The 24,135-nt window shown below is 43.6% G+C and overlaps 2 protein-coding genes across 2 annotated transcripts in view; one reads left to right on the top strand and one right to left on the bottom strand.

Moving 5' to 3' along the window:
- The window catches only part of LOC138958118 (uncharacterized), a 214,971-nt gene that overhangs the window by 151,538 nt on the left and 39,298 nt on the right, over nt 1-24,135 (bottom strand). The window lies entirely within an intron of this gene.
- Nucleotides 1-24,135, top strand: part of LOC138957087 (metabotropic glutamate receptor 2-like) — a 47,015-nt gene that overhangs the window by 18,754 nt on the left and 4,126 nt on the right. The window contains exons 5-8 of the mRNA XM_070328259.1: nt 910-1,866; nt 7,291-7,491; nt 15,374-15,608; nt 16,330-16,622. Coding sequence (XP_070184360.1) covers nt 910-1,866; nt 7,291-7,491; nt 15,374-15,608; nt 16,330-16,622 — 1,686 coding nt within the window. The remainder of the gene's footprint in view (nt 1-909; nt 1,867-7,290; nt 7,492-15,373; nt 15,609-16,329; nt 16,623-24,135) is intronic.

Below are 24,135 nucleotides of genomic sequence, written 5' to 3'. Positions count from 1 at the left end.
ACACACACTCACACACACACATACACACACGTGTACACACGCACGTACACAAACACACACACACACCATGCTCGTACGTACGCAATCACGCATGCGCGCTCGCAATCAGAAAGCTTTTTTTTCTCTTATTATCCGTTTTATTTCCCGTTTCACACACACACACACACACACACACACACTCACACACACACACACACACACACACACACACACACACACACACACACACACACACACACACACACACACAACATTTATAAATAATCATGTGGTTTAACAAACTTGTCCATCATGTCAATGTATTCAGGTTTCTACGCGTCTTCTCGTTTCACTTTCATCGCTATCTTCTTTGTTTGGATTCAGCTAGCCAGTGGTTAGTTAAGTCATCACCAACAGACAAAATAACAATCGGGAATTCTGTCTTCACTATCATCGCTATGATTTCGGTGTTTTTTTCAGCAAGCAAGTGATGAAGCCATCATTAATTAACAGAATAAATATAGCATTCGAGAATTTTCTCTTCACTGCCATCGCTATCATTTCGGTAAGATTCAGCTAGCCAGCGATTAAACAGGGCCATCACCAACAGACTAAATTGCAATCGAGCATTTTCTCTTCACTTTCATCGCTATGGTTTTGTTTGGATTCAGCTAGACAGTGATTTAGCCATTACTTACAGACAAAATATAAATCTTTTCGGTTGAATTCAGCTAGCCAGCGAATAAACCATCACGAACAGACTAAATAGCAATCGAGACTTCTCTCATCACTTCCATCGCTATCGTCTTCGTTTGGATTCAATTCAGCTAGCTCTTTCTTGGTCTTCATCTTCTTCTTCTTGTCTCGGTTACTTTGTCGATCATAATTATAAGCAGTAGAACATTACTCGTAACTTGAGGTCGCCGCCAGGTCGTGCATGCATCGGTGTCGTACGTCATTAAGCCAAACATGTCCAACTGTTGCACAACCGTAGACACGGACGTGAACATCCCCCAAGATGCCCCCAGCCAGTTCATCAGTGAAGAGACAGCCGTTCTGGCCGAGAAAATTCAATCAGCCATCTTCGTGCCGATTTTATTCTTCATAGGGGTTCCAGGCAATGTCATCAACCTGGGTGTGTTCTACAGACAAGGACTCGGTCAAAGGATCAACCTGGTCTTGTTCGGTCTTGCTGCGGTTGACCTCATCTATCTGACTGCCGTTTTTGTGTTGCACGGAGAGAGAATCTTCCACGAATTCATCACGCAGGATCTCTACGGGCCGGTCTTCCGTTACCTCATCGACGTCAAATTCCACGGCTTCTACGGGTTCCTGTACGCGTCCATCTTCCTGTACATGATCGTCGCCTGCGAGAGATGTCTGTGCGTCGTTTTCCCTCTGCACGCTAAGAGGATCTTGAAAACTAGAGTCACGGCTGTGGTTTGTGTCAGCGGAGTTCTCATTATTGGTTTTCTGAGGTTCGTGATTAATGCGAGGCTTCATGTGGTGTGCACATGGACAGGGCCCGGAAACGACACGAGCTGTGCGTTCGGGTTGACCGACTTTGGCAGGAAGCACAAGGAGCTGATTCGTATCCTAGACAGCACGCTCTACGGGTTCATTCTGACGGTGGGGTCACCAGTGATAGTTCTGATCGCTACAGGAATCACGACAGCCAAGCTGTACAGCGTGATCAAATGGAGGGAAGGCGTCACTCAGAACATATCCAGAAGAGAAGTTGCCTTGACCAAAACCCTCATCATCTTATCCTTCGTATTTTTCACGCTCACCGTCCCCGCAATGGCGCAGCGCATCGTGCCTCTCTTCGTTGCGGGGTACACTTCCACTGGCCGTTACAAGCACGAGTTTATTGTCAACCGGTCAGCGGTCAGTGTGTGTTCCTGTCTCAACTCTTCGGTCAACTTCTTCGTCTATTTCTTCTCCAGTACCAAGTACAGGGACACGCTTCGAGAAATGGCGGGAAAGCAACGGAGTAAACATGTCCACGTTTCTGGTCAGTTCTCTGCCAAAGCCAGGGCCGAAACTCCTCCAGACAGCAGTGGCTGAAGATGTGTATTTATCATGACAGCTGTCTTGTCTGACTCTCTCAGACGGCACTTGCTGTAGATGTGTCTTTCTATTGACAGCTGTCTTAACTGACTTCATTGGTTAGCATTTGCTGAAGATGTGTCTTTCTCAGTACAGCCATCTTGGCTGACTTCCTCATATAGCAGTTGCCGTAGATGTGTCTTTCTAGTGACAGCAGTCTTAACTGACTTCATTGGTTAGCATTTGCTGAAGATGTCTTTCTCAGTACACCCATCTTGGCTGACTTCCTCAGATAGCAGTTGCTGCAGATGTGTCTTAATTCTCTTGTCATCTGTCTTGGCTGAACTTGTGCGTCATTTCTTTACCAAAGCAAGCGTCAAAGTTCCCTCATATTGCACTGGTTAAAAATGAGCCTTTCTCGTGACACACAGTGTCATGTAGCTATCTCGATTGACAATGTGTCTTTCTCATTACCTTTATCTTACCTGGTATTGGGTGTCTTTCTCAGTGGCTGAAAATGTCATCTTGACTGACATACAGTAGGGAAGATCCTAAAATCTCCAACACGAATCATTTCCTATAGCTACGTGGGGGGTAAAGTCCAGTTGCGGGAGGGGAGGGGGGACTAGAACAAAGGCCCCTCTGTGGTCAGTCGGCTTCCCAGGGCCAGCCGTGCACGCTCGCCTTAGCAACACATGTGAAAGTAATTAACTCGCTGGGTACCGGAGTTTTGCTAAGGAATAGAGTAAAACTCCAGTTTGGCTGCACAAAAATTGTCCTACTTTCTCTGCTGAACGCACGGGCTATTCGTACTTTATCTCCTCTTGTACACTTACAAGGTCCCTATGGGGAAAATAAGAGATACCAACAAAAAAATGTATGTGTACTGCACTTTTCTCCACATTATTACACTTTTTGTTGTCCTCTTTTTGAAATGCATTCAAGGAAAGCAAAAATGTTTTCCCTATTTCTTGGCTACCTGAAGAAACTTCTTCCTTGTCCAGTCATTTTTTGTAACATTGTTGGGATTGGACTGACTTCTGTTTGTTAGTTTGTTTTGTTTTTGTTGTTTTCTTGTTCGTGTCATTGTTGTTGTTTGCTTCGTGCGTGCGTGCGTGCGCTCGTGTGAGTGCGCGCGCGCGTGTGTGTGTGTGTGTGTGTGTGTGTGTGTGTGTATGCGATCGCGCGTGCGCGCGCGTGTTGGTGTGTGTGTGTGTGTGTGTGTGTGTGTGTGTGTGCGATCGCGCGTGCGCGCGCGTGTTGGTGTGTGTGTGTGTGTGTGTGTGTGTGTGTTTCAACATCAGGTACACGTTGGACAACATTAACCTCTTTACTTTTTTCCGTATATTTCTTTCTCTTAATTTTTTTTCTCCCTCTCTTGTTTTTGTTTTTGTTTTTGTGTGACTTGTCACTCTGTCTTGTTCCCCCTTTTTTTTAAACACATGTTTACTCATTTAATTGAATATTGATTTTTTGGTCTTCGGACAGTAAACCTCAAAGAGTACAGTGCATTCTGACTGCATTGTCTTCACGGAATCGCATGTCCTTTGTGCGGTAGTTGCATTTCAATTCTAATGCAAGATCTTATAATGTTGTTGGCAACATTAACCAATTTATACGTCGGGACGAGTCTATCGACTTGCTATAAATGGTGAAACAGTTAAGTCACAGGTAGCCATACACATAAGGTCATTGTATGTAGCTTTCTTACAATTTTTGAAATTGCAGTCAGTGCTTTCGCCTGCATTTCGTTTCAATTTTTGTTTTATATGTATAATCCATTATAAGACTCCATAGGCGAACATTTGACTCTGTCTGTTTCTGTGCTGTCCTTATGCTGGTGAGCACCGATTTCTTTTGATTTTCAACTTCATTTTTTTGTTTCTGACATAAACAGCTTCATCATAAAAAAAGTACACCCAATCGCATCTGCATGGTTTCTTTTCGTGTAGACTCTCTGTTATTTGAACCCGTGCGATAATGATACTATAGTCACCCTGAGACCGCTGTGACAGCGATAATAGGAGGAAATTGTTTGATTGGCTGGTGGCATTGCTTTTCCTGCCTCCGCCACTCAAAACATTGCCTCTTACCACTTGCATGCCTGCGTTGTTGGGCAGGCGGAAGACAACCCTACTGGTATAATGAAAGAGTTTTCTGCTGTTACCTCCCTTCGCATCAGTAGAACAATACGCGGCAGTTCGGTGAGTGACGTGAGGGAGCATGTGTTCTTGGTTCACTGGTTTTCCGCTGGGAACGCTGCACTGTACTGCACCAGAGCATTTGCCTTCTTGCAAGTCTTTCTTTTGTTTCTAAACGTTGGGTTAAGAGGTTAAAACCGTCGGATACAAATGTTGGTATACCGTTACATAAGCAGCGATCTGAATGGCTCGAAAGAAACTGTACAGATGAGTGAAAACCATCGGTGCAACCATTTTGACAATGGCCCGAACATGAGGACAACTATATCGATCTTACAAAGCTAGTTCTGCAAAGTTAGAGAACCATGCCTGGGCACCAAGCTCTGGAGACCCGCTGCCGAACTGCTGAAGATTGCGGACTTCATGGCAGCCGCGCCACCGATCTGACGATATGACGACCATAAATATCGAACGCAGAAGAAGAAGAAGAGAACCATGGCAGATATTTTCCTCGCCATTAAATGACAACAAATAACTCACTTTGCTTAAGTTTTGGCTCCACCCGTCAATAAGTTTCACAAGAATAATTATTTGCTTTGATAAAAGTTATTTGTACCACAAATAAGTCCTAAATGCCACCGATTTGAGAACTATGAATTTACAACGCAAAAGTTCAACATTGATATACATGAATGGACCACAATAGGAGGGAGCCTGTTGGGTTTGCGTCAGTGAGACGAACGAGGTAGAGACCATTATTGTGCCAGTCTGCATGCCGGAAGTGAAATGTTAGCGGATGACATCATGGACCGTATTTTTACCCAAACACAAACCAGTAACCTATTTGTACACAGCCAATTCTTAGACCTGAAGACCTCCTTACACAAGACAATGAATTTCACATTAGGACGACACGACACAGTCTGAAGCCACTCCAAGCAAGGAAGCAAATAAACAAGTCGCGTAAGGCGAAAATACAATATTTAGTCAAGTAGCTGTCGAACTCACAGAATGAAACTGAACGCAATGCCATTTTTCAGCAAGACCGTATACTCGTAGCATCGTCAGTCCACCGCTCATGGCAAAGGCAGTGAAATTGACAAGAAGAGCGGGGTAGTAGTTGCGCTAAGAAGGATAGCACGCTTTTCTGTACGTCTCTTTGTTTTAACTTTCTGAGCGTGTTTTTAATCCAAACATATCATATCTATATGTTTTTGGAATCAGGAACCGACAAGGAATAAGATGAAAGTGTTTTTAAATTGATTTGGACAATTTAATTTTGATAATAATTTTTATATATTTAATTTTCAGAGCTTGTTTTTAATCCGAATATAACATATTTATATGTTTGTGGAATCAGCAAATGATGGAGAATAAGATAAACGTAAATTTGGATCGTTTTATAAATTTTTATTATTTTTTACAATTTTCAGATTTTTAATGACCAAAGTCATTAATTAATTTTTAAGCCACCAAGCTGAAATGCAATACTGAAGTCCGGGCTTCGTCGAAGATTACTTGACCAAAATTTCAACCAATTTGGTTGAAAAATGAGGGCGTGACAGTGCCGCCTCAACTTTCACGAAAAGCCGGATATGACGTCATCAAAGACATTTATCAAAAAAATGAAAAAAAACGTTCGGGGATTTCCTTCCCAGGAACTCTCATGTCAAATTTCATAAAGATCGGTCCAGTAGTTTAGTCTGAATCGCTCTACACACACACACACACACACACACACACACACACGCACACACGCACACACGCATACACCACGACCCTCGTTTCGATTCCCCCTCGATGTTAAAATATTTAGTCAAAACTTGACTAAATATAAAAACGCTCGCCCTGGACCCGAGTACTCTTCAGACATTCACACACACACACACTCTCTCTCCCTCACTCCTTCTCTCTCTCCCTCTCTCTCTCTCTCTCTCTCTCTCTCTCACACACACACACACACACACACACACTACCACATCTCCATTCTAAAACACGTCACGTTCCAAAGCAGGCGATTGCAACTTTATCTCCTTTCGGTTTGCCTTTCTGCATAGAAGCCTCGGTTAATCAGTGTGAACACACTCCAGGACACACGGAACCTACAGGACAATAGGACAGGCGGACAGACATAAAGATAGGTGTTTGCACGCAGGCACGTTCGTACTTATACACACTATTTTACTTACACGTTCACAAACAAACACTCCGTAACACACACGCGCGCGCGCGCGCGTAAACACACACGCACACACACACACACACACACACACACTCACGCGCGCGCGCATAACACACACACACATACACACACACACACATACACACACACACACATACACACACACACAAACATACACACACACACACACACACACACACACACACACACACCGTGGCACTCACACACCCAACCACGCAGCGCGCGCGCTCGTCCTCTCTCTCTCTCTCTCTCTCTCTCTCTCTCTCTCTCTCTCTCTCTCTCTCTCTCTCTCTCTCTCTCTCTCTCTCTCTCAGGCTCTCTCTCTCTCTCTCTCTCTCACTCTCTCTCTCAGCTCTCTCTCTCTCTCTCTCTCTCTCTCTCTCTCTCTCTCTCTCTCTCTCTCTCTCTCTCTCTCTCTCTCTCTCTCTCTTGCATCAAAACACAGCAATGAATATAACTGTTTAACAACCCGGCCTCAAAACTGTCCATCGTTGTAATACTACACAATTAAAATGAAAGGTACTAGGTAAGAGACAATTTATGCAATGCTTTTAATTGTTGAAGTCTTCATTTACATTTTGAAATGTATGCAAATGCGAGTAGCCTTATATGTAACCTACCGCGTTCAGCGTCCGTGTATGTGTGTGTGTGTGTGTGTGGGTGTGTGTGTGTGTGTTTGTGCGTGCCGCGTGTGTGTGTGTGTGTGTGTGTGTGTGTGTGTGTGTGTGTGTGTGTGTGTGTGTGTGTGTGTGTGTGTGTGTGTGTGCGAGTCTGTGTGTCTATGTTTTTGTTCTTCTATAATATGATTGAAGCGGTTCTCCATGTTTTGCTATAATAGATCTATATTCGGAGCCGTAAATTAGAAATCCTCGTAAAAAAAAAAAATCACGCTGATCAGTTCTACGCCTTTCGTTGCAGAGTTTGATCTCGTGGAAGAAAGCGTTTCTTGACAAGTCTCCGACCAGGGAAGAAGACGGCATGAGGATCCCCGTGTCTGTGTGCAGTCAACCGTGTCCGGGGGGTCAGCAGGCTGTGGTCACTCAACCGTCCTGTTGCTTTTACTGCGAAGCGTGTCGAGAAAACGAGCGGACCGTGGCGCGTTACGGCGAATTTCCCAAGGTAAGCGTGAATTTGGGAGTTATAAGATGTTTTTTCCCCATACTACGCGAAACAACATTTGTGTGAGAAATGTTAGATGTACGCCCTCACGGCGAAGCCGATAGCGGCATAGAAGCATTTGAGATACTATAAATATCTTACGCTCATGCAGAGCTGCTGCCGTGAAAGGGAGACCACTGCGTCACCCAGTTACACTGTATTAGTTTGCGAAACGATCGCTTAAAGTGATGGTCACTCACGTTATTGGTCTCCTTCCGACCAAGCGGTCAATGCTTCACATCGGTAATTTGATTTCCGTTGCAGAAATGCTCATATCCAATCAAAGGTCACACACCAAATGGTTTATTTGGCTAGCATCCTTGCCATCCATAACATTTTCCTCCCGTGCAAGCGGCGGTGTAGCCGCAGTTCGTCACAAGTGAAACGTGAGGTAGTGTCCACAGCCTTTCAAACTACTCTCACAATGAAACCAAAGTGGTTGGCCACAAACTACAAAACCCCGGACTCCCTCCCACCCCCCCCCCCCCCACTCACACACACTTCCACACCTCCATCCCCGCAAATTCATCTGACTGAACTTTTGATCAAACCACACTAATTGATGACCATTAATTTTACGCAATATTCCTACCTATCCGTGCCCACAGTTACACCGACATTGGAGAGGTGTCACGTTGACATACATGTCCTTCAAAAAACGTGTGTGGCTGAGCTCAAGTGGCGAGCGGTTGGTTTCAAATCATCATTTTTTTCCAGGGAACATCTTCCCGTGTGAGGGTGAGCTAAGTACTTTGATTTACTGTGAAATTGCTTGCTAGTGTCTTATTTTGGATAACTAATTTTTTTCTTAGCTGTGGCCACGTCACACGAAACGAATGTCAATCAATCAATAGGAAGCTTATATAGCGCGTATTCCGTGGATACAGTTCGAAGCGCTTGTATATAGAAGAGTTGTCAACACAGGACTAACAAAGAAACTAACATCTGCAGACGGACACGAACCATATCACACACTTGCAAACCCTGATAAACATACAGCAAACAACTGTTTAAACAACAATGTACACATCAATAGCTAGGTCCAAACAAAATAATATTAAGCACAAAGAAAACACCTCTAACAGAGCACAGCACAATAATGTCTTTTGGGGCACAACACATCACGTCGAACATGAAAGTCACAGCCAGCTACGGGAAGAACTGAGACTTCAACCTACTCTTGAACGCGTCAAGAGAGGGGCTCTGGCGAAGCTCAAGCGGCAGGGAGTTCCAGACGGAGGGGCCCGCGGAGGAGAATGCACGCTGACCAGCAGATGCGAGTTTCGAGCGAGGGATGTGAAGGCGGAGTGGGTCAGCAGCAGAACGAAGGGGACTGTCGGAGGGCTGGGTGTACAGGTCCAGGGAGGATTGAGACACTTGTAGACCAGCGTGGACAGTTTGTAGGAGATTCGGGTGTTGACAGGGAGCCAGTGCAAGGAGCGAAGTAGGGGGGTGATGTGGTCTCGCTTCGTCTTCCTCAACGTCAGCCTGGCAGCAGCGTTCTGGACTCGTTGTAGGCCATGAATGGATGAGGCGGGGAGGCCAGCCAGAAGGGAGTTGCAGTAGTCCAGACGACTGAATATGAGGGAGACAACCAGCTTGACACAGGCGTCGTGGGTGAGGTAGCGACGGATGTGCTTGAACATGAGCATTTATTTCAGAATGTCTGAGTGACTTCAAATGAAACTTGATAATAAAGAGTGCTAGAAGCAATACGTGTAACCAAGACGTGTACGTGCAGATTTCGACGTCAACAGACTTGGCCCGGATACACCACGCTTGAAAGTGCAACGCGTAACAAGTTAATCTCACAACAAACGGTCACTTTGTGAAAGAAAGCACGTCCATACTCAAAACTAATGCTTCTAACTGCTGTGTTAAGTGTATACGCATTTTACGCAACGCGTACAAAATAAGTACTCCCTGTACGAAAATGTTACTCCCTGATTATTTTACTGTCAAAAAAAGTTACTCCTCGTGTTATTCTTGGAATGAATTAACAGGTGTTAGTTTGTTTGGGTGTTTCTTTATTTGCTTGACCTGTTCTTTCTCAGCATGTTGGTCGATTTTTTTTTTTTTTTTTTTTTTTGTGCTTGTTTATTTGTTAAGAAACAATGTTTGGGGATGTCGCCTCGAAAAATGTGTATGTAAAGTTTCATGAAGATCTGCTAAGTAGTTTTCACAGAATTGCTCCAAACACACACACACACACACACACACACACACGCACGCACGCACACACACACACACACACACACACACACACACACACACACGCACACGTACGCACGGATGTACACACGCACGTACGCATTGACCACACACTCGCACGCACACACTCGCACACATACACGTACGCACTCGCACACACACCAGACACACACACAGACACACATACACGTACGCACTCGCACACACACACACACACACACACACACACACACACACACACAGTGACACACACGTGCTTTCTCTCTCACATACGTCATAACCCTCGTCTGAATGTTAACGTCTAGTTGCAAATGTTGAAGGCCCAGCATATCTCAAATGGTTTACAAACGATTTAAATCTTCAATGAAAAAAGCAGTTCTAACCTATTATGGAACTCACTTGCAATAGCATTTAATAGCATTGAATGAAACAGTTCGTTTGATTTGCTATTGAGCTCGCGTAAACCACACACCAGATTTCGTGGTTTATCTAACCCCTGAGCCATCGTGAACCCGTGTGATCCACTTTCCTTTTTTTCACAATTTAGTCGTCAGTTTGTGATTTCAATGATTTCCAACCCCCCCCCCCCCCCCCCACACACACACACACACACACACACACACACACACACACACACTTCCACACCTCCATCCCCGCAAATTCATCTGACTGAACTTTTGTTCAAAACACACTTATTGATGACGTTTTACGCAATATTCCTAACTATCCCTGCCCACAGTTACACCGACATTGCAGAGGTGTCACGTTGACATACATGTACTTGAAATACGTGTGTGGCTGAGCTCAAGTGGCGAGCGGTACGACTTAGGCTCTTGGTTTCAAATCATCATTTTTTTCCAGAGAACATCTTCACAGAGGGTGAGCTAAGTACTTTAATTTACTGTGAAATTGCTTGCTAGTGTCTCATTTCGGAGAACTAATTTTCTTCTTAGCTGTGTGTTTAACGGTCCATGTTCTCCAAACCTGGCCACGTCATACGAAACGAATGTGCTTGAACTTGAGCATTTATTTCAGAATGTCTGAGTTCTACTTCAAGTGAAACTTGATAATACAGAGTGCTAGAAGCAATACGTGTAACCAAGACGTGTACGTGCAGATTTCGACGTCAACAGACTTGGCCCAGATATATACACCACGCTTGAAACTGCAACGCGTAACAAGTTAATCTCACAACAAACGGTCACTTTGTGAAAGAAAGCACGTCCATACTCAAAACTAATGCTTATAACTGCTGTGTTTTGTGTATACGCATTTTACGCAACGCGTACGTGCCTAAAACTGCCTTATAATGTTTAATATTTGGAAAATCGCACGATTACCTTGGACTGCAAATATGTGTGTGTGTGTGTGTGTGTGTGTGTGTGTGTGTGTGTGTGTGTGTGTGTGTGCGTGTTTGTGTGTGAATGCCTTATATCTCTCATCGGTGAAAATAAATCAACCCACACTCAGTTTTCAGTTCCTGGAAAGAGCACATGCAATGTCGGTATTACTGACCCAACTTCTATTCATGATAGTTTGCTGTGCTTAAATCATTCAGACTGAGAAAATTTAGGGAAAATCGCATTCGTCTTCAAAACGGCCGCTCATTACAAACCAGTTCATACGTCGTGGTGACACGCACGACGTGTAGAACTTGGCAAATATGTAGCGTAACATATATATTTTCTGGCGTTACACGTCAACGTTCTGAAAAGGTACTTTTTGGAACTCTCTGTATTGTCTTAATTTCTCTTAATCCCCAAAACAGTTCTTCATCAACAGATAAATGAAATGGTCGCTTAACATATTTCAAGCGTCACCGTCGGCAGAGTGATCTGTAGAGAACTGCGTGTCACCTGAAACTCTGTGACTTGTTATGTATGTAAACTGTGGGTCAGGTGACTACCGTTGTTGCTAATTTTGATTTCGGGGTTGACCTGGCTTCCCTGAGTAATCGGTATGTGTTTCGTAGTAAGCAGTGTACGTCCGCAGACACAAATATTTTTAAAAAAAAGGTTGATGTTTTCTCGGATGCTATGGAAGCCAGGGCCAGGTAGCTTAGTAGGTAAGAGCACGTACTGGACTTGTGATCCTATGGTAACGGGTTCGAATCCAGGCGGGTCTTCTTCTTGTCGTTCGCTGTTTGCGTTTTTGCGTGGATCTGTGGTTGGTTAAGGTGCGCCTGTTGGCCTAGATCCTCCGACTTCAGCCCTTAGGTTTCTTTCGGGGTTAGCCCGCCCTTAGTTCCTGGCTCAAAAACCTAACCCTGGGAACACATGGGGGATTTCTTACTGGGGGTCCCACCCTGGGGCTAGAGCTTTTAATGCAGCTCTTACCCGCATGGTGTAACCGTCATCGGACACGAAGGGCATTTATAGGGTAGTCAGTGCCATCTGCCAACCCACCCCGTCCTGGTAGAGACACCGCTAGTTGGTCCGGGACTGCTTATTCTATATTCGCAGCTGGCCCCCATATCTGGGGGCCGTTCCCCTATCCGCCACCTGGGGACCCGCCGGGTTGAGGATAGTCGCCCCCCTACTGAATTGGAAGTAGTCTGTTCCCGGATCCAGGCCGGTGTAACACAACATTTTTACTCCACGAAAAATTGACTACGGAGTAAAAATTTCGTACGAAATTTGTATTCCGAGTACACCTTTCGTACGAGAAAAGAACTCCCCAAGGAACGAAAACGGTACTCCCTCCACGAAATTTGTACTCCCCAAATTAATACTCCCCAAATTAATACTCCCAGTAATGATTTCGTTGAGTATTTTCTTTTTGTTCGACGTACGAAATAAATACTCCCTGTACGAAAATTGTACTCCCAGATTATGTTACTGTCAAAATAAGTTACTCCTCGTGTTATTCTTGGATTGAATTAGTTGTTATAGTGTGTTTGGGTGTTCCTTTATTTGCTTGACCTGTTCTTTCTCAACATGTTAGATATTATTTTTGTTTTTTTGTTTTTTTGTTGTGTGTGCTTGTTTATTTGTTAAAATAACTATTTTTGGGGATGTCGCCTCGAAAAATGTGTATGTAAAGTTTCATGAAGATCTGGTAAGTAGTTTTCCTGGAATTGCTCCAAACCCACACACACACTCAAACATTCAAACACACACACACACGGACACACACACACACACACATGCACGCACGCACGCACACACGTACACACGCACACTGACCACACACTCGCACGCACACACTCACACACCCAGACACACACCCAGACACACATACACGCACGCACACACACACACATACACACACACACACACACACACACACACACACACACACACACACACACACACACACACAACCACACACACACGCGTGCTTTCTTTCTCACATACGTCACAACCCTCGTCTGAATTTTAAAGTCTAGTTGAAAATGTTAAGTCGAAACTTGAAAAGCTCCCGTGTTTAAGCTTCTTTTATGATGAATCAAATTTAGGCGCTGATTTCTGTTAATCCCATAATCTGCTTCGTTACCTCTGTCAGCTGATGACGTGAACACGCTGTGTGGTCCATGAGTCCTAGACTGTATTTCGTGGTTACCGAAGCTAGAGTTTGCTATTCCCCAAGGTTGCTTGCAAATATAATATACATTCTGCAAACACGATTCGTCGCCTTTCTAAAACGTATTGATTAGAAACACCTTCTTTATTTTCTAAAGACAAGTTTCGAAATGCGATTCAAACAATACATGTACACTTTCTCGACTAGGACATTCATTTCGTATATTGTGTTTTACCAAACAGTTACAAAATAAAACTCAATAACCAAGTATTTTTGAAAACATCCAAAAACAAAGAGACTGCCAAATTTCCAAACTTTAGAATCAAAAAACAAGAAAGGTAGACGGTTGTTGGAACGTTTGTTATTGACAAAACAATACATTCACAGATATTTCGACCCAACGGTCTTTTATGTGAACAGACAAACACATTTGTTGTGTGAATATTTGTTTGTCTGTTCACTAAAAAGACCGTTGGGTCGAAATATCTGTAAATGTATTGTTTTGTAAATAGCAAACGTTCCACCAACCTACCTTTCTTGTTTTTTGATTTTCAAGTATTTTTGAGAAAAATGAGAAACATTTAAGGGGGAAGACTCTGATTGTCAAACTGAACCAGAGGCTGGTGAATACCTGAAAAATGGACCAGGACTAAGAGCGTGTAACCTTTATTTATCTCATTGTGGTTTCTGTAATTTTGCGTGATAATAGTCAATATCTGTGATAAATATTAACTTTTACATCGATAACAGTAATTATTACTTTTGGCGTTTAAGAGATTCTTTGTAACAAGGGGAATAATTTTGTGTAAGGGGAATAATAATGTCTTGCAAAATGTGTTAGAGGAGTAAAATGTTCGTACGACATTTTTACTCGGGAGTACACCTGTTGTGGGGAGTAATTTTCTCGTGCTACGGGGGAGTACTTTTTTTCGTAAGGGAAGTAACATTTTTGTACGAAATCTTTACTCGGGAATAAACATTTCGTGGGAGTAATTTTCTCGTGTTACACCGGGACGGACACGGGTCAGCTTTATGTGCAGAATCAGAGACGGTATGCATGTCCCTCCCTCGTGTCACCACAGTGGCACGTAAAAGACCTCGGTCATTCAGTCATAAGTGCAGGTGTCTGATTACACCTAAACACGCATACACCTGGGTATCGCGACTTTGTTGCTGCTAGCTTTCCACTGAGAGGAAGCGACCCGATTTTGACCCCCAGCATTGGAGTAAGAAAGTAAATGAAAAGAAATGAAATTGAATCTTAACACACGTCTCGCGTTTGATGATCTCCGGACATGACGCAATAGGGTTGACCTTCGTCAAATGTTAAGGTTACATCAGAGTCTTGCTTTTGCGTGACGAAAATAACATATTCTGTGTCAACAGTGTGGTTTAAAATCTTCATGATGTATAAACCTGTTGTGAATTGTACAATAACATTTTGCCTATTCCACGTTTGAGTAATACATAACGCTTACCACTCTAACGCTTGTAGTTCTGACTTCGCATACACCTGTATTTGCCATGGCTGTTCGCCCCTTAAAAACAGTTTACACACAGTTTGAATGCAACATGAATTGACTTGAACAAATGTATCATATATACACGCATTTTCACACACGAATACTTTATTTCTATTCGCGTAACACAGTTCTAAAATGCAAAAATCCGTGCAAGCTGCAGCTTTTTCTTCATGGCTTCCGATAAAATACTAAATCACTCACATCTCTGTTTGGTTCATATAGATACGTTAGTAAGAAGTCATTTTTGTGTGTTTGTGTGTTTCCTATGTTTAATGTTGATGATAATTACACAGGATTATTGAGTGGAAAAGTTGTATGTATAATATCTGCAAACCAAAATTATATTCCCAGTACAATCTTTTACAAAATGCATTATGCTGTAGCAATTACTTTCTCTGCAGTTTTCTACGCAAAGAAAACACACGTATACCTAAAGAAAAAAACCAGCAACAACAACAACAACAAAACAACAACAACAACAACATCAACAACAGTAACCACAAAATGTAAGTGGCGATCACTATCGCTATCACAGTATTTTCCATTAAATCATATTTTATTAACCCCCCCCCCCCCCCATAAAAAAAAAAAAAATGTGTACCAGTTATCTGATCTGCCACCTTCAATCTCATCTTCCCCAGTGCGAGAGATGCCCCAAGGAAGATAACTTCACCTGGCCTGACGACGAGACCAGGACGGAGTGCTTCCCCTTGCCCCCTTCTTACTTACACATTGGAGAACTGGAGGGAATTCTGGTTGTAGCGTTGGATATCATCGTGTTTTTCATGACAATCGCTGTCACCTTCTTTTATCTCAAAAACGGTGTGTATATCTCCTATGTTTATTAGTCAAGGCGAGATATAATTTCTCTCAAGCAAAGTAAGTTTATCCCATGTAAAGTTAGCACAGATAACTGGTGATGAATATAATCGTTCACGCGCAAAAGAAAGTTCGTTGAAAGACGAATAACCTGATATTCTCAGGAGAATATTTGTTTAAATGAGCTGTGTTAGCTTTTTGTCCAGCATACTTTGAAGGTGTATCTGTGCAACTTCCCACTATTCAAGGGTTATATGACTTCTGGTCATGACACAAGTCTGGTTGATCCAAGGCATAGTTAAAAGTCAGAGTGGGGTCGCGCTCGGGTCAGAAACACTGAGTAGGGAATCATCATTTTCTTCCATGTTTATGGACCAAGAGCACCAGATAATGGTTCTGATTCATCACTCACGACGAAGGTGAGTCGTTCAAGCATTTACTTCTCTTGTTGCATTGCGTGTTTCACCAAGGTGAGTCGTATAAGCATTTACTTCTCTTGTTTCATTGCGTGTTTCACCAAGGTGAATCGTATAAGCATTTACTTCTCTTGTTTCATTGCGTGTTTCACCAAGGTGACTCGAATAAGCATTTACTTCTCTTGTTTCATTGTGTGTTTCACCAAGGTGAATCGTATAAGCATTTACTTCTCTTGTTTCATTGCGTGTTTCACCAAGATGAGTCGTATTAGCATTTCCTTCTCTTGTTTCATTGTGTGTTTCACCAGGTGACAGCCGCCTGATCAAGGCCAGTAGTCAGGAGCTGTGTGTCATGATGCTGGTAGGTCACGTGCTGACCTGTGTCCTCGTGGGCACGTTCGTCCTTGAACCCACCCAGGTCACGTGCATCGTCACCAACTCGGGCTTCCATGTGTCCTTCACCTTATCGTACGCTCCGCTCTTGGTGAAAACCAACAGGATCTACAGGATCTTCGGATCGGGGAAGAAGTCGACCAAGTTACCGCCCTTTGTGTCCTCTAGGTCTCAGGTGGTGTTTGCTGTCATCATCATCGCTTTGCAGGTGAATGTTTTGTCCGTTTCACATTCAGTGAATATTTCGCTGAATGTATTGCTGGTGGTTTGGGATGGAGAGGGAGCCGAGGTTGTACTGTGTATAGGTGGGTTTTTGTGGTTTTTTGGAGGGGGGGGGGGGGGGCGTGTGTGTATGTATCTGTGTGTGTATCACTCAATCAATCAATCAATGAGTCTTATATCGCGCATATTCCGTGGGTACAGTTCTAGGCGCTCTGCAGTGATGCCGTGTGAGATGAAATTTTATACGGCCAGTAGATTGCAGCCATTTCGGCGCATATTTACCTTTCACGGCCTATTATTCCAAGTCACACGGGTATAGGTAGGCAATTTTGCAGGGAAAAGACCCCTTTGTCAATCGTGGGATCTTTAACGTGCACACCCAATGTAGTGTACACGGGGGGAGGTTCGGACACCGACGAGAGTCTGCACACGCGTGTGTATGCGCCGGATGTCCATATGGACGGACACTGCTTAGTACTTTGTTTGTTTGTTTGTCTGCTTAACGCCCAGCCGACCACGAAGGGCCATATCAGGGCGGTGCTGCTTTGACATATAACGTGCGCCACACACAAGACAGAAGTCGCAGCACAGGCTTCATGTCTCACCCAGTCACATTATTCTGACACCGGACCAACCAGTCCTAGCACTAACCCCATAATGCCAGACGCCAGGCGGAGCAGCCACTAGATTGCCAATTTTAAAGTCTTAGGTATGACCCGGCCGGGGTTCGAACCCACGACCTCCCGATCACGGGGCGGACGCCTTACCACTAGGCCAACCGTGCCGGTTCTGCTTAGTACTAAGCCTCACCGATTACTCAGGTGAGTCAAAAAAGAAACATCGACACCAGCCCCCTATTAGTCGCATTCACGTGTTTTTTTCATTGTTTTTTTTTAACATAATATTCACAAACGTCACATATCACTTCACCTCATCTCGACTTATACAGTACTCACAATCTTCTAATGTACATTTCATTTTCCAATATACTATTCAGATCGTATCTATCACCATACTTATATTTACTAATACATATTTTTGCAATCAAAATAATGTTATTAATTACCTTATTATTTTGGCATATATTACTAGGTTGATAACCAAACAAGGCATCGTGTTCTGAAAGGTGCACATTTAATCCTGTATTTCTAAAAATATAATAGACAACATTTTCCCAAAAGCTCGTCAACTTAGTCGCATTCACGTTAAATGCATTCGACATGCGTTGTAACGTAGCTACAATAGTAAAGCGTAGTTGTTTTGGAATTCTTCAAACAGCATTCTCTTGTTTAGGTGTTGCGTAGAACACTTGGGTACCACTTAGCTGGCCTATAATGTAGCTCAGGTGTGCAAGCCATCATCGGCAAGACAGGTAGATGCTCCGCACCTGTTAAACCGAGTGAAAGGCTGCACGGTTATGTACAGTTCCAATGTTTGCTTACCTGGAGTCAGTTCTAAATCGAGGTTTCGTTTTTGGCTGTGGGATGATGATGATAAGTAATGTTTTACGCCCTCACGGTAAAACCATTAGGGGCATGTTCCCGGGTTTTACCCCGACTTGAGATGGAAAAAAACAAGTCGCGTAAGGCGAAATAACTACATTTAGTCAAGCTGTGGAACTCACAAAATGAAACTGAACGTAGTCCGCCGCTAGTGCAAAAGGCAGTGAAAGTGACGAGCCTGTTTGGCGTGGTAGCGGTTGCGCTGTGTTTCATAGCACGCTTTACTGTACCTCTTTTCGTTTTAACTTTGTGAGCGTGTTTTTTATCCAAACATATCATATCTATATGTTTTTGGAATCAGGAACCGACAAGGAATAAGATGAAAGTGGTTTTAAATTGATTTCAAAAAAAAAATTTGATCATAATTTTTATATTTTTAATTTTCAGAGCTTGTTTTTAATCCAAATATAACATATTTATATGTTTTTGGAATCAGGGAATGATGAAGAATAAGATGAACGTAAATTTGGATCGTTTTATAAATTGGTTTTTTTTTTTTACAATCTTCCGATTTTTAATGACCAAAGTCATAAATAAATTTTAAGCCACCAAGCTTAAATGCAATACCAAAGTCCGGCCTTTGTCGAAGATTGCTGGGCCAAAATTTCAATCAATTTGATTGAAAAATGAGGGTGTGACAGTGCCGCCTCAACTTTTACAAAAAGCCGGATATGACGTCATCAAAGGTATTTATGGCAAACAAGAAAAAAACGTCCGGGGATATCATTCCCAGGAACTCTCATGTCAAATTTCATAAAGATCGGTAAAGTAGTTTGGTCTGAATCGCTCTGCACGCACGCACGCACACACACACATACACACACACACATACACCACGACCCTCGTCTCGATTCCCCCCTCTATGTTAAAACATTTAGTCAAAACTTGACTAAATGTAAAAAGAAAAAAAAGAAGAAAAAAAGCTGTGCGAAGAAAAAAGTGTGCTGATGTTTATGATTTCCCACACATAATCATCGCAAGTGTTCTCTGTGTGTCTGTTGTTGCTATAGATCTGGTCTGGGATAAGAGTATTCGTTCGTTTGGAGACAATAATCATAATTCAACAGCCTGGCTGCTGCCTTTGCAAAGAACCATTGTGATAATGAGTTCGTGCACGTTGACTATAAGGTGTCTGTTAAAGAGTTAAGTTAGCAACACTGTGACGTTCCACCCACGCAGGAAAACTCCGGGCTGTATATTTTTGTATTCAACTAGCACTCTGATACACGCTCCTTTGATTGCAATCTCGACCGATCCTAAAACGCACGAGGATAATTCAGTATCACGCAACACCAATAATATATAATCAGACTCTGCCCATGACCTTTATTCCCTTGCAATATGCAGCGCAAGCGTAGCTGCAACGTATCCTAATTATGTGCGTTTTGTAGCTAAACTGTTCGCCGGCATGACTCTGGTTCCGTGCAGAAAAACACAAAGTTTGTGTTTAAAGTTAACACCTTTCTTTTGTAAGTCAGCGAAAAAGGTACTCCGCGATTAGCAAGTGCTGCCAATGTTGACCCCAGTCAATGTTCAAGGTCACAAAGGGATCAATTCTAAGTAGCAAAAATCAAGATCCATAATGTTCTTAACAGTTTTTGATGATTCGATTTTTAAACTTCCAACGGGTTTAGCGGTTAAGGACTTGTGGACAGGAATCTAGTCTGGTTAATCTTGGTATGATACTTCCAGATCCCAGTAGACGAGTTCTTGTCAAAAAGTATAAACTTGTCTCGTTTTTCACTGTCGATTACGTTTCTTATCCATATCACTTATGGTGAAGGTGAGTTGTATAATCGTTCGCTTTTCTTGTTCGTGATTACAGTAAGTAAAGTGGTATGCTTGCGGGAGGCTGAGCAAAATATCCGCCAGTATTTTATTCCATGAAGGATAAGAATAAGGTTGCATATTGTCTATGGGGTTACCCTCATGGAAATTCGGGCTGCTTTCTCTCTGGGGAAAGCGAGCTGCCATACAGTAGGGCACTACCCATTTTTTTCCTCTTGTTCCTGCATGCGTGTATTCACGATTCCAAGCCATGAGACTTGAACCATAACTACCTTGGCGCCTCCAAGCATTGCATTTTGTTCTCCTCAGTCAAATGCACGGCGCTATTTTGAGCCGTCTGCGCGATTTTTGCCTTCGTCGACGTGGCATCGTCAATGCCAGAGAACTAAGAAGAGCCTTTACTCAATCCCTGCAGTTTCAGAGATTGCCAGCGGTAACCTTAGGACTTCGTGAGCAAACTAAAAAAAAAAAAAATGGATGGTGCTTCTGTCCCACGAACTGGTGTTCATTAGGGAGTAGAGCAAACTAATTGGGCACAGAGGTTTACATCACGCCAACACAGGATCGGTGATAGCAGCGCATAATCCCTAACCCTAGATATTCCCTGACATGCATGGCGATGTGTGCGCGTAGGTGCACCTGTTTGCGTGTGCATGTTTCAAGCTGCATTGAAAGCGCATTCGTTTTCTTGTCCCAAAAAATCTCCTTCTTGTCTCAGACCTGCACAGGCTTTAACATGGGTTCCAGACCATTCCTCCATTGGCACACGTACCGAAAGTCATCATCATGACGTCTTCCTGTGCAGAGTGGGAATTACATAATGAATTAATTTCTCAGATTGTACCAGTGTCCGTTAAGAAACTTATTCACGAAACAAAATCCCAATCTGTTGAGAAAGCTCCACGGCTGTTGATTGTTGGTGGGTGTCTGTTGAGAAAGCTCCACGGCTGTTGATTGTTGGTGGGTGTCTGTTGAGAAAGCTCCACGGCTGTTGATTGTTGGTGGGTGTCTGTGGAGAAAGCTCCACGGCTGATGATTGTTGGTGGGTGTCTGTTGAGAAAGCTCCACGGCTGATGATTGTTGGTGTGTGTCTGTTGAGAAAGCTCCACGGCTGTTGATTGTTGGTGGGTGTCTGTTGAGAAAGCTCCACGGCTGTTGATTGTTGGTGGGTGTCTGTTGAGAAAGCTCCACGGCTGTTGATTGTTGGTGGGTGTCTGTTGAGAAAGCTCCACGGCTGATGATTGTTGGTGGGTGTCTGTTGAGAAAGCTCCACGGCTGATGATTGTTGGTGGGTGTCTGTTGAGAAAGCTCCACGGCTGATGATTGTTGGTGGGTGTCTGTGGAGAAAGCTCCACGACTGATGATTGTTGGTGGGTGTCTGTGGAGAAAGCTCCACGGCTGATGATTGTTGGTGGGTGTCTGTTGAGAAAGCTCCACGGCTGATGATTGTTGGTGGGTGTCGGTTGAGAAAGCTACACGGCTGTTGATTGTTGGTGTGTGTCTGTTGAGAAAGCTCCACGGCTGATGATTGTTGGTGAGTGTCTGTTGAGAAAGCTACACGGCTGATGATTGTTGGTGGGTGTCTGTTGAGAAAGCTCCACGGCTGATGATTGTTGGTGGGTGTCTGTTGAGAAAGCTCCACGGCTGATGATTGTTGGTGGGTGTCTGTTGAGAAAGCTCCACGGCTGATGATTGTTGGTGGGTGTCTGTTGAGAAAGCTCCACGGCTGATGATTGTTGGTGGGTGTCTGTTGAGAAAGCTCCACGGCTGTTGATTGTTGGTGTGTGTCTGTTGAGAAAGCTCCACGGCTGATGATTGTTGGTGGGTGTCTGTTGAGAAAGGTCCACGGCTGTTGATTGTTGGTGGGTGTCTGTTGAGAAAGGTCCACGGCTGATGATTGTTGGTGGGTGTCTGTTGAGAAAGCTCCACGGCTGATGATTGTTGGTGGGTGTCTGTTGAGAAAGCTCCACGGCTGTTGATTGTTGGTGGGTGTCTGTGGAGAAAGCTCCACGACTGATGATTGTTGGTGGGTGTCTGTGGAGAAAGCTCCACGGCTGATGATTGTTGGTGGGTGTCTGTTGAGAAAGGTCCACGGCTGATGATTGTTGGTGGGTGTCTGTTGAGAAAGCTCCACGGCTGATGATTGTTGGTGGGTGTCTGTTGAGAAAGCTCCACGGCTGTTGATTGTTGGTGGGTGTCCAAGTGGAGGGATATTCTTGTTGATGCCGGGAATGTAGGGGAAGGGCTCCTAATATGGACCGGCTCCTAATATGGACCACCACCAACTAACGGCGCTAGAGCGCTCAAAAAAGTTTTATTCGCTCTTTGGATAACTTGTACATGTCAAAACAGTTGCAGAAACACAAATCTCAAAACCGTTAGGCTTTTTTCTCTTTTTTCACTTTTGGCAGCGTTCACTCTAAATTTGCCGCCTAAAACGGACTGTTTCTGTCTACAGCCAAAGCTTTTACCAAACAGAAATGGCTATATATGACAGCTAATACCGTATTTGTTACATTTTAGCAGTGTTGACCCCGAGTTTCTACTGCAAACAAAAAATAATAGCAAAATATCAAAGTATGTGCGAGTCCCCTAATATGGACCACCTTCAACAAATCGAAGAAAATAAAAGCTAAAGGCTATTTTCATTAATTCATAAAGAAGCTTGCTGGTAATAACCTATAACTAGCCATCGAGATTTTAAAAAAAGTGCAACGAAAAGTCTTCTTTTCGTGGAAGTTGATAATTTCACTTATTTTCACTCTGTTTTTGATAAGCTTCTTTAGTTTCCTGGTGTGCTTCAAATAATGCTCTCATCAACCCGAAACAGATAAATCTAGAGCATATTTTAATTAGGCTGACTTGTACACTAATTCGTATCATGTTATTTTGAAATATAGGGGGCTTTTCACAGTGATTCGTGAAGGCCGCTTCACTGGTCCATATTAGGCGCCCAGGCGGCAGTTGTCCAAGTATTTCTACATGTTTACAGCTTCAGATCTGCCTAGGCGTCTGAGACACACGTGCTGCGTCGACAATTCTGATTGGTTAAAATCGCGTCAACGAAAAGTCCTGGTAACCCTGAAATCATACGGTTATTCTGATTGGTTCATGGTCACTAAAGAGAATGTCCCGATCAGCTGGAACTGGAGCTCCAATCACATCTAATTTTAGCAATCGTAGACGACAACGTGCTGCACAACAGACAATCGTCGCTCGGAAAATGATAATACCACAGACCCAAAATTTACACTCGCCAAGTGGGTGATCATTATAAGACTTTCTACTCGCCCACACTCATTTCTGGTCGCCTGTGGCGAGTGGGCGACCGATCTTGCTCATGCCTGTATTTGCACGAGTGGGTTTCTACGTGTATGACCGTTTTTACCCCGCCATTCAGGCATCATACGCCGATTTCTGGGGAAGCATGCTGGGTATTTTCGTGTTCTATAACCCACGGAACTCTGACATGGATTACAGGATCTTTTCCGTGCGCACTTGGTCTTGGAAGAGCCGAATCGTTTACACGAGAAAGACTTAAAGATCAACGCGTGCAGCGGGGTGCGGAACTTTCAACTCTTTCATGATTAGATATGCAGTGCCATAAAGATACCTTCCTTCAGGTGAACGATCATGTGCGTCACGTCACCACAGGTCAGATATAGCATGTTGTATGATGTACGAGCATCCTTGCACTTAGTAACATGTCGACAATCATCATCCTGGCTGCTTCCAGAAATAACTCTGTCGGCTTTGTATGGGTTGTGAAAGAGTGAATGCCCTTGCGTTCAGTAGGACAAACAATACACAGGCCAGTCACTAGCGGAGGGATGTATATGAAACTCGTGGACAAGAGCACGTGTGGTTTGTTTGTCCCACTAAAAGCAAGGGTATTCACTCTTTTACGTCCCATACAAACCCGGCACAGTTATTCTCGAACATCTTCGGGTATGCGTAGTTGTAAGTTTTTGTTGAATTACTTTTGCCACATATATACAACTGCCAGCTACGAAATTTTGCGGAGATGAAAAACAAAATCCCCGTTCAGTACAACAAGCAGCCAAGTGGAAGGATGCTCACAATCCGGGACAGATCTTCGGCGCTGGACCTTATTGTGTGCACGAGTAGGACGGTATCGGGAAGAAAGGGTCTCTTTCTTTGTAAACACCATCGTTGAATGGAACAGTGTCACCGACGGTATTGCTTATA

Source organism: Littorina saxatilis, linkage group LG2 (genome assembly GCF_037325665.1).
Source record: "Littorina saxatilis isolate snail1 linkage group LG2, US_GU_Lsax_2.0, whole genome shotgun sequence".
Lineage (NCBI taxonomy): Eukaryota > Metazoa > Mollusca > Gastropoda > Littorinimorpha > Littorinidae > Littorina > Littorina saxatilis.
Note: the sequence above shows the minus strand (reverse complement) of the source record. Positions and strands in the feature narration are given on the sequence as shown.